The sequence below is a fragment of the Aplysia californica genome, unplaced genomic scaffold (assembly GCF_000002075.1).
Source record: "Aplysia californica isolate F4 #8 unplaced genomic scaffold, AplCal3.0 scaffold00570, whole genome shotgun sequence".
Lineage (NCBI taxonomy): Eukaryota > Metazoa > Mollusca > Gastropoda > Aplysiida > Aplysiidae > Aplysia > Aplysia californica.
In genome coordinates, this window is record NW_004797840.1 from 96136 (window position 1) to 111498 (window position 15363).

General features: G+C 40.4%; 1 protein-coding gene across 1 annotated transcript in view; it reads right to left on the reverse strand.

The window, feature by feature from the left end:
* LOC118478447 overlaps nt 1-15363 on the reverse strand; it is a 53435-nt gene that overhangs the window by 3922 nt on the left and 34150 nt on the right. Inside the window, exon 3 of the mRNA XM_035972056.1 lies at nt 738-867. Within this exon, the coding sequence (XP_035827949.1) occupies nt 738-867 (130 nt within the window). The remainder of the gene's footprint in view (nt 1-737; nt 868-15363) is intronic.

Sequence of the window (15363 nt, forward strand, 5' to 3'; positions counted from 1 at the left end):
AGTTAAATGGGTTTTTAGTCTGAAATTACAATTTTGCCATTGATGAATGCGTTGCCAGCTTCTGTCTGCAGAGGATAATAACAACACCTAAATCATTATTCCTATGGGGGTTTTTCCAGGGTTTTTTTCTCTTCTATTCTTTTCAACCAGGAGAAGATTGGATGTCTCCAGTCCTATTACACAAAACCTCTGAGGTTGTTCAACTCTTTCCACTGCTAATGTAAGAAGCAGTGGTGGCCACGTTGTTGCACAGCACCAGCACAGATGGAGACCCACATCATGACAGATGCCCACCTACTAGTGAAAACAACTGGTACTTTTACAGTACATGTATAACACAGACAGGTCAAACACAGAAGACTCAAAATCACACATGCATCCGTAGAACTGTGCCTGCGGTCCCGGTTTTTTTCCTTCTCTATCTTTTAAAGATATCCTTCGAACTACAGATCCCTAGAACTACGGATGCCTCGAACTACCGAGGCCAGTTCCAACGAATTCAAGCTATCTGTGTTATACTGTACTTTTACAAAAGGCATTACAGCCAAAGAAGCACAGCACCATCACAAAAGGGAAGGCTTTCTACCCACCTAAAAACCCCTCATTTGTGAAGCCTGTGCATCACAGATGAGCTAATGGAGATCAAGTACGCGCTTGGCATGACACAAAAATAGAATGGGAGTTTCCATAAGTTCACACCTGGTTGAAGGGCCCTAAGACGGTCTTTGTGACCAAACCAAGAGTAGAAGCAGCTTTTGCTATCACTACTGCAGACTGGAATTTGGGGGCCCTCAGCACCCAGACGCTTATGCCGTTTCTAAAATTGCAGGTCTCAGCCCGAACCATGGACAGTGGCATTAGAAGGGACTGTACCAAAATATAGAGGGCAGAGACAACCATAGAGGGTGTAGCTTAGAAAAACAGGAAAGGAACCATCTTTTAGAGGAGGAAAATTGGACCGACAGATGTCTCTACTGCCCAGGAAGAGGGACTGATTAGGAATAAAGAAGTCCTTCTGCAATTTATGGCTGTTTTTCCCTCTTTTGGCAACTTGGAGTTGCATGTTTTTGACAAATTTCCCTATATTTCTTCTTTTCAGTTAATACTACCACTAAATTGACCTCTCTGTTGCATGACTACCTACTGTATTTTGGGGTAACTTTTTTCTTAAAATTAGATACAAAAGAATTGGGTACATTGAAAAATGATTAATTGTCTTTATACAATTCAATTCATGCTCCTTTCTGTTTTGGTTAGAAAGTTATGACAAAATCTGTACGTTTTTTCAAGTTTTCTCAAAACGACAAAAATTAAGGGGTATGGGTTGCGTCCCGGACTCTCATTTGAAACTCACGTGGAGGATTTCTTTCATATTTGGCCTAACTATGTAAAAATGAATTTTCTGTAATCCTAAATGGGCTTTTTGATATATCTCTCACCGATTTTGACAAATGCTGTTTCGAGTGCTTCAGTTGATGTGAAAATGCGAAAATTAACAGAGTCAAGCAATAGCTATGACGTTATCCTCAATATCTCTTTAGAGGTTTCAAGTATCAAAACAAGCCCATTTAGGATCACAGACTATATTGCTTGTATGCTTATGGGAAAATATAAGCACTTTAGTCAATAAACTGATTAAGCGCGAGCGCGGGCCGGATTGAGTCAAAATTGCTTCTGTACCCCAAAAACATGAAATATTTTCAAATTCCTCAAAGAAATATTATATTTTGCTCTTTGAATTTCATTTTGAACTCCGGGAGTGTTTTATGATCACTCTGAATGATGCTGGTATGTATTAATAACAAAGTTAGAAATATTAATTGCCACCTACCCTTAACAAACGTAAAAAAAACGCCCACGAAGTTATTAGTTGCAAAATTCTAATGACACAAACTCTCCCTACGCCCTCTCTTAATAATTTGTTATTGTAGTCTCTGGACTTAATCGTCCACAGACATTCGAGGGATCTGTAGGCCTCTAAGAATAACAGTAACAATATCTTTCGACCAAGTCACCATATTGTACACTGTACAGTGACTGTGCATTAGTAGATAGTAGATATCTAGTGTGCAGTGTGAAGTCCTAACAGCTTTGACGTCAGATGCACTTACAACGCACTGGGTGTCCTTGATACATAACTTAAGATTGAAAATAGACAATTGAAAAACAAATTTTGCTCCAGTTTTAAAATATGGCCTCAAATCAGGTTCAACGTGAGCCTCTCTGCTTACTTTCATATGCCGATTTCGAAAATGAAATCAGTTTTTAGCTGCGATAATTATTTTGAAAATTCTGCGCACAAAGTTTAATCCCGCGCGGCGGCAAACTTCAAAAGAATTTACCGTCACAGCCTCCCACTTGTCACTTCACATTGAGGTGGGGGGGGGGGGAAAGGGGGTGGGTGGTTATTATACTGAGTTGTCTGTCCTCTTTATGATAGGAGTATACTACAAGATGCAATCTTGGTTCAATCTATATAAAATATTTCTTTTTGTGATCTTCTAAATCCAACAAGAAAAACGGCCATCCGTGAGTTCAGGGGCGAAGCGTCTATATAATCAAATAATCACTGCTTCCCTTCCTCATTTTGAAACATTGTCGATGTCAAATTCATCCATAAACGTAAACCTCTTAAATTAAATGTCAAAAGACGTTCGTAATCAACAATGAACAGTATGCCTAACATTCAAAACGGTTTTACGGCCACAGAAATAGCCTCCTCGCCCCTCTCAGGCCACTCCATAAGCAGTCGCAAGCTTTGATTAAGTAAGCTTAAAGTGAGGCTGGAAGAGTCCACCAATATAGTTGAAGGGAACATGTGCATAGCAGTCTAAGCTGTTTCATTGCCACATATACCCTGTTCACCCCTTTGGGGTCATAGTTAAAATCTATCTCAAGCCCTGATTATGTAAGCTAACTAACACTGGTCGAGTCTACCTCACAAATGTGAGGGGAACTAACTCCTAACAATCTCTTCACTGTTGTTAGTGCTTGCTTTTTTTCCACGACTTTTTACCGTCCTATAATCAGATCGTGACCTCGATTATGACACCAGCTCCTGGCCGCGGAAGGCTAACAAAAACAGCCAAATGTAAAATTTTAAAAATGATAATTGTCATGTTCTACCAAAGAGTTAGACTCACTGGTAGATCTATAACATATAGATCTAGTACTGACGTCTCTGCTTCTTTGCTTTGTGTTTATGTATTCACATCTATGGTTAAATTTAATTTTAGTTGGAACTGAAATTTAATAAGATACTTTCCCGATTATTTTGGCGGTTGAACATACAATATGAATTCTGGATTTGTTTTCATTCACAACTCAGAGTCGCCGCCTCGAGTAAGATTCTTGTGTCATATCTACAGGCCATATCTGGTCCCGTTTCACTTTGATTACCCTGTCAAACAAGTCAGCCTTCGCCCCTGCGTGAGTTAGTTTGTTAATTTGGACACGCTGGTTCCGAATTTGATATTATTTTTACGATTATACATAGTTTTAAATGTTTCTTGTAACATCTTTTTGGCGGGCCGCTGGAGTATCGATACCATCATCAATACATCACGACGAGGTATTCGCTTAGGGCAGTCGCTGTTCCCCAGACCAATTTTTTTTTCCTGTTTTTAAAAATAGAGTCGCTGTTCCCCAGTGCTCTGGGCAGCGGCGCCCACAGCGGAGTCCGAGTTAGAGCCATCTGTGACGATAAGCTACGCATTGGGGTATTTTTCTATTATTTTTTTTTTTTTTTTTTGTATTCTGCTTTAAATGATTTGGTGTTTGTGCTTGCTTTGGTGTGTGGGGTCAGCTGTAAGTCTATTTTTGCCTTGGTGATGTGCTACAGAGGGCGTTCGGGGAAAAGAAATCGTTGGATGTCTTGTTTGGAAAATTATAGTATGTTTTTAAGGTCTTCAAGGACTCTCAGGCTGAAGGGTTTGATGAGTTTTTCGTTGTTTTGGAATTTGTTTATGGTTTCTGAATTTGTTATGAAAACACAACCGTGTGCTGGGTTCTCTGGTTTTAAGTTTTGTTTACTGGCGTATTGTAGTGAGAGTTGTGAGCGTCTGAGTGTAAGTGATGGTATGTTTGCCTCCGCCTGGAGGCTCTCCACCGGAGAAGTGCGGAAAGCCCTCAGGGCGAGGCGGATTCCTTTGTTTTGTACTGGATCTAGCATCTTCAGGACGTGGGGCTTTGCCGATTCATAGACCTGACAGCTGTAGTCAAGCCTGGATCGGACAAGGGAGATGTATAGGAGGAGAAGGTGTTTTGAGTCCTCGTTCCACTCCGGATGCGATAACATTTTCAACGCGTTTAACCCTTGCTGGTACCTCACGCGAAGGTCTTTTATGGGTGGAATGAATGTTAGTTTTTTGTCAAATATAATGCCGATGAAATGAGCCTCGTCCTGGACAGGAATGCTTTTCCCGTAGAGCGTCAAATCCGGTTGCAGCACACCTCTGCCTTATCGGCAAAAGTGCACTGCTACCGTCTTTGACAGGGAAAATTTGAAGCCACTTTTCAAGTTTAACTGCCTTAGTTGGGGTTTTTTCGAACGGCAGCATATCAAGAAGTCGTCAACGTATAACAAGCTGTCTATGCTATTTTGGAGGGACTTAACGATGGAATCTATTTTGATTTCGAATAGGAGAGGAGAAATGATGCTTCCCAGGTGGACACCTTTCTCTTGTTGGTGGAGGTCTGAAAGGGAGGATCCGACATGAACCTTGAAGGAACGGTTCTTCAGTAAATTGCCAATGAAGGCAGGGAGGTGACCGCGTATGCCGAGAGTGTGCAGGTCTCTGAGAATGCCTTACTTCCAGGTTGTGTCGAAGGCTTTTTCTAGGTAAAAAAAGATGGCGAGCATGTGGCATCCTTCGGCAAATGTCTCGCGTAAATAGGTCTCCTGGTGGACCAGGTGATCCAGAGTGGAACGTGTTTTCCTGATTCCACACTTAAAACTGCTCAGCGAGCCCGTCGTCTCCAGAAACCGCATGATTCGCCTGTGAATCATTTTCTATATATAAGTTTGCACAGACAGCTCGTTAATGCTATTGGTCTGTAATTGGATGGGTGTGTGTGGTCTTTGTTAGATTTGGGTATTGGAATGAGAGTGGCGAGTCGCCAAGACTCCGGAAAGGAGTGCAACCGCCACATGTCGTTGTATGAGTCATTTTCAAAAAAATGTCACATTTTAGATTTTCTTTTTTTCGAAAAATAATTTTTTATGAAAAGTTTCGAAATAATATTGATGAAATGAATCAACCATCTATAGACATAAATGTGAAATTTCTGAGCTTAATTCCGTCAAATTACAGCGTCACGGCAACTTTTGGGCTAGAGTCCTAGTAAAAAGTTCTCTCCTGTTACCAACAGAAATCATAGAGCTGTGTTACTGGAATAGGTTTGGGGGGGGGGGGGGGGGGGGGGTAATGCACTATATGTTGGTGAAACTAGGTTTATTCATCAGGAAAATAATAAAAAAGCACTCCAGTTTAACAATCCACGCAAAATTATTTCGGATTTAAGTGCCACATTTAAAATTCAGTGAAAATTTTAGAGCTTCAGTTGGTGATTCTCACTCTTAGATCAAACGCATTGTGATCATATGAATTTCTAATCTTTTTAGCAGTAAGGTGAAGCTAATCCCACACTTACTTTTTAAAAACAAAGTTCAAGATTTTTTTTAATGAACGTAAAGAGGGGTGGTAACAGGAGGGAAACGTGGGTAACAGGAGAGAAAGTGGGTAACAGGAGAGAAAGTGGGTAACAGGAGAGAAAGTAGGTAACAGGAGGGAACATAAAAGACTGTTATCAGGTTTTAACAACAAAACTCATCAAGAATGAAACACTTATATTAGTGATATCATCTAAAGGAATAACCGAAGAATGGATGGGAATGTTGAAAGCATGTAACATATTCTGTGGAGACGTTATTTACTGGGTGTAGTTACCAATGTAAAAGAACGAAGGCATCAAACAATAAGTGGGCGTCGAAACAAAATATATCGAGAGGATGGTTTGGACGCGTAATGAGAATAGGGTCTCAAGTGCCAGCCTCGAAGGTCTACAAGATGCGAGTCGATGCCTTGGGAACAAAAGGAAGGCTAATAAAAAAAGAGGGATCGATGGAGTCATAGACATCCTTCGAAGGCACGCTATGCCGATCCGAAAAGCAACGCACCTGGCCCATGTCCGAGAACTGAATCTCTCCTCGACACCACGCAGTATAAGAGATCATATAAAATAAGAGTAAAGTTACCAGTGTGTAGTGTAGGGAGTTGATTTTGCAAAGCCCCAACGTGTGTGCCTTGTATTTCCTCTTCCATTTTCCTCAAACAATTTTGAGCGACGCTAGCATATTGTACTCTTGCTTCACTGGCTTGAAGGTTGCTCCATGTCTTTCCTTAAACTGATGGTCCATATTAGAATCGTATAACTTGTACTGTCGAAACGTTTTCTGGAATAAAGCCCACAATGGCATCAGCCTCCCAGTCTCTGTTCTCTTCAGAGTGATTATTATTTTCTTCTGTTCACCGTTCGGGATTTCTATTTTCTTTCATTACTACCCATTTTTGCCACGTTGCAGTGAGTCTCATGTCTTCAGAGTATGCTAGGATTGGATCCTTTTACTTTGCTTCATCCTTCCTCTTGCATCATTAGATGTTGGGGGAGGGGGGGGGGGTACAATTTTCAATCAAGGGCAAGGTAGGTGGCTTCTGTTGTTGAAATGTTATTCTTTCAGAGGACCTCTATCCTCTATAACGCTATCCAGCCAAGTTTTGCGTGGTCTGCACCTGCCCTTGTATCCGGACATAATAATATATTAGAGTTGTAAGCTCGTGAAGCTGGGTGATTTGGTGACACTCTCATCAGATGACCAAACCACTTCATTCTTTGATGTTCTTGTTCCATAACCGGTTTATTCCCTGTCAAATTTCGTTTATCAGTCTTTCGTCTTCCTGTTTTATATCGTAAATCAGTGTTGGAAGGAATATGCTGTGAATAAGTCGTTGTCTTTTTACTTCCATTGGTAGGTGTTTATGGGTGAATAGTGCTGACTATTTATAGGTTTCTGCATTTGCTTTTGGGTCCTGATTTCAATTTTCCTATGTCCAATCTTTCGTCATATGTAAGCATGCTCCCAAGCTATTTAAATTCCTCAACTTGTTTAAGCTGTGTCCCGTCGATGGTGATGTTTAGTAGTGGGACTGGGTTTCTATGATCACACGATCCGTGCATGCATGTTTGGGCTAAACTTGAGCAGGAATAACCTTCAGATGAACACAATGCATAAACAATGCGTCAGCTATCAACTGTGTGTTACCACAAATCTTGGACGCACAAGTGTTTTGATATGATTATTAAATAGCTTCCGCTGCCAAAAGCTTGTTAAACAAATGTTTGAACTGCTCTGGTACTGTCTGTACAGATGTTTTACGATGTCATTCAACATACGTTTTTGGGGTTTTTTTAAATCTCTTTCAAGGTAACAATATTTTTAAACCGTTCAAAATTCTCGAGTTGTCACGCCAAAGGAAAAAACCCCTAAATGTGAAACTTTCTCCATCTGCAGAGCTGAAAGCACTTTTTTCTTCAATTTCCTTTTGTTCTTTATGTTGAGAGTTCTACAAAACTAAAAATTGCTCTGGATTTTGTACTTTCTTAATATTTCTTCAGAAGCCAACATTCGAATACTTTTGTTTTCTTTTATCAGTCTTTCAATTCATCCAGGAGAGCAAATGGAAATTTCAGTATTTTGTTCACTGCCTTCTTGCTCTCAGATAAGGTTTTCATTTTCACATTTAATTTTCTTTTTCTCTGCACTGTTTTCATTGCAAACCTACACTTTAGTCTAGAAAAAAATAACACACTTGAGGATGGGGCACCTGCTGTTTTGTCATCGGCACAGTTTGATTTCCTCTTCAGATTTGTGTCTTTCTTCTTTTTTCTCCATTCTACACATGCTGCCAAATGGTCTCTTGAAATCATACAAACAACAGGTTTCCTTTCTCTTTGTTCTTTGTCTTTGATGCAGTTTTGCTTTTCATATTGCATGTCGAGCAGCGTCTTTACTGAGTTCATGTTTCGCCTCTTTCTGTCTCTCCTTTATAACTTTTTTCAGCAGGAGTCAGCTTTATCTTTGGTGAAAAAAATGCAAAATTTAATTTTAATTTTTAAAAGTCCTGTTTGAGAAATCAACTATAATATAGGGCCTGCCCTTCATACAATCAATCTAGATCTAGCATAAGTGGCATTGTGCTGAAGTCAACTAAGCTAAGCTGATTTCACGTGTAACGAAATTTTTGACAATTCGTATTTCTTACTTCAGTCTACATCTACGTCTCTGCTACAACGCGAAATGCACTTTAAATCTGCAACTAAATAAAAGATCTAGATCTAGACCTACATTTTAAGAACTCTTTGGTTAAAATGGTGAAATGGTACAGGGTTAACGCCCTTATAAGATTATTTAAGAGGTGGGACCTCCGAATTTAACGGTTAAGGATACAACGTTGTACCGAACTGAGGCTCGAACCCCTAAACCCGCAATATCACAATTACTTATACTTAGAACTCTTCGATACCATTTATCAAATTAGAAGGTTCTAGACTTTGGAGGAGCAAAAGTAGGTTGCATTATTATTGTCACCGATGAAGGAAACATGGAAGGTTTTGTCTTTTATTTTACTCTGTTGTTCCCTCGCTATTGCTCTCAATTCCATCCTGTTACCTAAATTACAGAATCACAATACAGGAATATTGTTGAAAAAGTACAGACACATCTTTCATATAATAACTATTCTGTTTTGTTTGCGCATAAATGGCCCATTTCTAACCCGAACTTTGGACAGTTTAGCTGTCCCCGTGGTTTTCCCCCCCCCGGATAATTTAGCAAAATTTGACCACTTTTTGCATAATTTCTGATTATTTTCCTTTATCATTCTTTGTTAAAATTAACACAATCGCATAATTTCACATTTTTGGGCTCATTTTGCATAATATCAGAATTTTTCTTGCATGAAACGACGGGGACAGGTTTAGCTACCCCTCCTACTTGCTATCTTGTATTCTCTCCTGTTACTCTCAATTATGTCCTGTTACTCAAAGATAAAAATTACAATTCAAGTATTTTGTTGAAAAACACAAACATGCCTTTAGTTTTAACCTCTTTCATTTACTCTATTAAGCATGGACTACCTCACATTCTAACCCAAACTGTGGTCAGTTAAGATATTGAGCACCTTCCTTTCTCTCCTGTTACTTTTTTATTCTCTCCTGTTACCAAAACCCGGGTAACAGGAGGGAAAGTAACAGGAGGGAATTTTGTACATCATTACCATGATGGATTGTCTTACCATTAAATGTAACCTTGGCAGACTTCCTAACCAAAGGAGAGTGTATCGGATTTCTGTATAATAAGTCGTTATAGACCCTGGTAACAGGAGTGACATTTATGCTCAAATACTCACCATGTTGGGTTGAACTTGACTCTGTATCTTTCAATCGCGCATTGCATGAGCTCCTCTGTCTCATGTTATATAAAGGAATATGAAGGGAGTCTTCACTCGCAAAATCTCAAAGAAATACATTTATATCTAGGGACTATTCATCTGTGTGAAATACTGGGTAACAGGAGAGAACTTTGAAATGGGTTAAGCAAAATATGGAGATAAAGAGTTAATAAACAAATATAAGACAAGGACGGGCACCAAGATTTGTTTTGCTTTAGTACTGCTGTCTAATACTCTATATAACTGTGAAATATTTAATCCCTGGAGCCATGATTTTTATCCCTAAGCATGTTTTAAAAAACATATACGTGTGGCGGAACTTGCCATTTTTTGCCTACTGAGCAAGATTTACAAAAGAGCTGTAAAATTTATATGACTTGGGCAGTTTAAAAACTTGATTTTAAGGTTAAGGAACGTTTTACCTTGTTCATGAACATAGTCAAAGGCAATTCTAAGCATTATTTAATATAATTGGTATCCAAGGAATTAGGTCTGTACACAAAATTTAAAAAATGCGACATTTTTTTTTTTAATGACTCATGTCTAGTAGGAGTGTGAGTGTTTCTGTGGGTAAGTGTCTAATGATCTGGTTGTGGATGTCATCCTGACCCGGGGCTGTATTACCCTGGTCCGAGATGCACGATGTTAGTTCGTCTAAAGTGAAGTCTGTGTTGTAGGTTTCAGTGTTGTTTGAGTGGAGGTTTAGGTGCTGTTGTTCTCTATTAGTTTTGATGCTTTGGAAGGTGGTGTTGTAGTTTGCTTTGGATGGGTTTTTGAGAAAGACGTAGCTATTGTGTTTGCGATGTCTACCTGTACTTCACCTGTGGTTCCATCCCGCCTCTGAACGTGCCGGTTGGTGTCTATGCGTCTACCCAAAATGTTTTTTAGCGATTTTAAAAACTTCCTTGAGTGGTGTCTGGCTGTTGATTTTGGAGATGTATTTTCTGAACATTTGTCTTTTGCTCTCCCTGGGGCATCTACGTGACGTGCCACAGCCCGAGCCTTTAAATAATTGATCTTGTTTTCTGAGGTAGTGTTGTCGACGGCTCTCCGATATGCCACCTTCTTTTTCCTTACTGCATCATCACATTCCCCAGAGAACCAGATCTCGTTCTTCCGAGGTTTTGGGCATGTTTTTGGTATGTGTTTGTGGCATATTTCTAGGAGCATTTCGTGGAATTTGTTGTAGTTGAGGTCGAAAGTGAGATTCAGAATCTGGGAACATTCAGTTGCAAACCCGTCAAAGTGTGCTTTTTTTTAAAGTGAAGCGTTCAGGGATCGGGTCGTTTTGGAGGCAATTGTTTTTAAGAAGAATTGAGAAATGGTCTGTAATATCATCCAGCACAGACAATTCAAGATCTGGGACTAGGTCAGGGGTACTAAAGGTGAGGTCAAGGGCTGAAGTGCCAAAAGTGGATCTGTTACGAACTGAAAGTGGAGGATCTATCATTTAAAAGACAGATGTTATTTTGGAATGAAAAATCTTCTATTATTTTTCCTTTCTGGTCTGTGGGTTGTCTCCCGAAAGGGGGCTGTGTGCACTTAAGTCACCTAGCAAAATAAAGGGTTTAGGGAAGTGGAGTTTTAAACAATACTCTTTGAAAGTACAATGGGTGATTTGCCTACAATTAATTGATCATTTTGAGACAATAACTAATTACTATATTAAATAATTAGATAGATCTAACCCAGCCTTACCCTCCTTCACACTCTATGAAGACCCAGACTTTACATCAGTAAAAGGAGAGTGTAGACAACAGGACATAATAGCAATCCTTGTTGCAACTTCGTACGTGAATGGAATTATTGTCCTTTTGCTTAATAAACTCAATTACATGTACTCACTTTGTCTCCCTCCGCAATCGGTAAAAAACAAACTGTACCTCATTTTATTTCTCTCTGTCCATTTTTAACCCACATTTAAGTGCATTTATGTTTCCCGCAATCGGTCAGTAGGTGCGGTATTGTGTATGCGGGCATGTTATAGTCTATTCGTAAGTCGTGTTTACTCTCGTATCCATACGAAGTGGGGAACTCTGTGCCACCACTTTCCAAAGAGGAAATTTACTCGTTAATCCGATCCGTACGCTTTGCATAGCAGTCTGTCAAAATGATTTTTTGAGAAATACTGAACGTTTCAAAGAGACCTTCATACTAGAGGTATTCTAAAAAGTGAAAAACAAAACCCAGGGGGTACAAAATGACCCTGGGGCGTACGGATACGGTTAAACAATAATAACGCCACAAAAAGATAACTTAAAATAAAACCTTTAAAATTGAAATAACAGGGGTTCTCGTGGTCTGGAGGTACGCTGTTCGCCTCTTATTCCATAGGTCCCGGGTTCGAAATTCTTACATTAAGGCTGCGAGCATAGTGCACCCGTGTCGTACATGGCTGCACGCCGAACGGTAAATAAGAACTGCTCGGTCCCAGCCAATCCTTATCTGGGCCTACTAGAGACGGCTGAAACCGAGTATACTGCACCCGGCCCGACCCGTAAAATTAGACCCGTGTTTCTGACGTTTGTGCAAACCGCACGTTTCACGGCAGCACGGGTGAAGGGGCAGAACTCTTCCCAAACTTTTTGCTAGAGTTACTTCCTAACTTTCCAACATGGATGACGAAAAGCCAATTGCAGCAGTGAGAGGTCGAGAATTTATACACAAAGAGTGACAAGAACCACTCTAACTCTAAGAGAGATGTGCTGTGCTCTTCTTGGGAGAACATTGGAAAACGGGGGGGGGGGGGGTCTCCCTGGTGGGATTACAGAAGGGAGGGAGGGAGAGGGGGTCGACGTTTTGACTCTCGGCATGTGACTCTCGTTGCTGTGTTGTCGTTGATAACGGCTCTGGCTGCCACACGAAAGTTTGCTGTTTCAAATTGTCTGACGGAGTATTACCATTTAATTGTTTCAGTCCCCTCAATTCTCCCTGGATGCGATCTTGACTTGCCTCTCTATACATTATCCTAACTGGTCGTTCTGGTGGCTTTTCCCCGATAATACGCTGGCATATTCGTAAAGCCTCTACCCATAAAGTAAGATGTCTATTCTTATACCATTTTCTCTACCACTAGATCTAGATCTAACTCAGTTTCTGCTTCTTGGTAAGCGCCATGAAGTGTGTTGCAGCAGACTTCCGCACGGGTTCACTATACTCACTTTCAAGACCCGTGCAGCCGTGCGGCGTACGGCCGTGAACGACACGAGTGCACTATACTCGAAGCCTAAGAAAGAATCGCTGATAAGGAAACAGTTGAGTTACCTTTGAAGGACGCTGGGCATTGGCAGATAACGGAATAATCATTCACACAACCAAGGGAGGAGACAGTGCCACTAGGATTGATGCTCTTGAACTTTTCAAGGCTGCGTGCATAGACCTCGGGGCAGTCCTTCGGGAAATCTTGGCAACAGTCTCGATACAGGGGGCATTGGTCGTCACAGTTGCACGATGAAGTGTCTCCTGGGTTCAGTTCAGAAGGTGCAAGTTTGATCGTATTGTGAAAGTTGCAGAATGTTGATAGAAAAGATAAAATTATTTTATTTTCACTTCCCAACCTCCCTCCCTTCCTACCCTCTATCTCTGTCTGTCTATCTGCCTTTTTAGTTTTAGTAAGGTTTTACGGCGCTCGCAACTGAATAAGGTCGTATGAGCGCCAACGGGTGGATGTCAACGGAGAAGTCCTTACAGGGAATCAGACTTACTCTGCTCACCTCTCTAGCATCAACAGTACAAAGTCTGCTTCGACTATTGGAAATAGCGGATCACAAGAGTGTGAAAAACATACAAAAGAAGTAGAGGAAAATGACGATAGTAAAAATTAGGAAAGAAAAAGCAGCAGTTCCCTGTTGCAGTTCAGGCAATGTTATGAGCGTGACATTGATGAATCAGCCCATTTACAATTACAATTCTACTGTGCATAAGAACTCGAGATGCTAATGCCCCCCCCCCCTCCCTTTGGGACTGACCTAAAGTATGTCTGTATGTCTGTCTTTCTGTCTTTAAGCTCTAAAAAAAGAAATCCAAACAAACAAAACCAATCAGATAGCGGTCCTGAATTGGAATTATTTGGAAGGACTCTGCCCTTCAGAATCACCGTCTGCATTTAGCACAAATCACACTTCACGGACATTAACGTTTAACCCTATCCGTACGTCGTGCTTTACTATCGCATCCATACGACGTGAGGAACTCTGTGCAGCCACTTTCCAAAGAGGAAATTCACTTGTTAATCCGATCCGTACACTTTGTATAGCAGTCTTGTCAAAATGATTTTTTGGAGAAATACTTAAAGTTTCAAAGAGATCTTCGTACTAGAAGTATTCTAAAATGTGAAGAACACAACCCCGAAGAGTACAAAATGACCCCAGGGTGTACGGATAGTGTTAAAACCGAAGTTCCACCATGTTTAACCTAGCTATCGTAAAGGAAAACAAAGCTGTGGTGTGAACTGTTGTGAAAACGGCCACCCTGTAATTCCCGCGCTCCTAATAATATGACCTTATGTAGTTTCGAGCGCTGTAAAACACTTACCAAAACAAACAATCATAATAATCATAATCATAACGACAATAATCCTAATCATAATCATAATAAAAGATAAGATTTGTTTGACGTAAATTCCCGCTCAATAGCAAGCTCTACTTGTATTAACCGTATGTACAACAACAACAACGATGATGATGATGAAAGAAAAAGCACTAACCTCCTTCACTAAACAAGATTGTTTCAACGTATAACTTGAGTCCGCATTTGCCGGTACATCTGACGATTCTGAGGTACCTATAGCAGAAGGGCATGAGGAGTGGGAGCGTATATGGACAAGCCTCTGTCATGGACCAGACGTCCTTGTATTCGGTTCCTTTGTACTCTGGGGGAAGCCAAACATTAAGTGAGACACCGTAGTGAGATCAGGCTCTCATTTTTTAAAAATTAATGTCAAAGAATCCAATATTTTTCTGCCCATTGGGCAATTTTATCAGGGGTGGGAGGAGGGTTGGTGATTGTTTACTTATTACTTGTCAACTCAGCACCTTTTTCGTTCATTGAAGAACATATTTCTGTACAGATTTTACTGCAAATTTTTTTTAATGAAAGCCATGAAAAATGTAAATCTGAGTTTTTTAAGGTTACTCAAGCTTTGGAATTCGCCAAATATTGGCAGCCAGTTTGTCACTTATTTCACGCCTGATACATGGCGACCCAACCTCCCACCTTCAATCGCAAAAATCTAAACTCATATTCAAGATAGACGGGTATCTTATTTTCATCAAAAGCAAGACAAATGAACAAGTTTTAAGTTGATACCAATAACTGTCCTTGACCATCAATGATTTATTTATAGAGGCACCAGCCATCCATGTCCAGGTGCTGCTTTAACCTCCAATAACTGTAATTGCCCAAAAATTGACGAATGTCTGAATCCACCGTATCGTGACACACGCCTTCAGGCATTGAGTGAACGTGTCAACGCAACGTGCCATGCCGGAATAAAGTGCCATGGCGCTGAGGAGTCCACGTGGAAAAGGGAATACACATGTAGTCACAAACTGAAAATCGGGGGGGTATCAATTTTGAACGCATGTTGACGACTCATAACTCTTTTTCTGTTCAGCTGTTGGTTGATTATTGTTGTTAGATTTCCCATTCAACAAACATATTCAATAAACCACCAGTCAGACAAATGAATATAATGAAGTTATGAGTCCACAAGCTTTCATAATTGTCACACTCACAATTTCCAGTTTGTGACTGTTCAAGTGACTGTGCACCATAGATGTACACTATAGTACTAGATACCGTACGCCCCTCTCTCGCCTTGCTGCGCGATGGCCACATTTGACAGTGGCGTCCG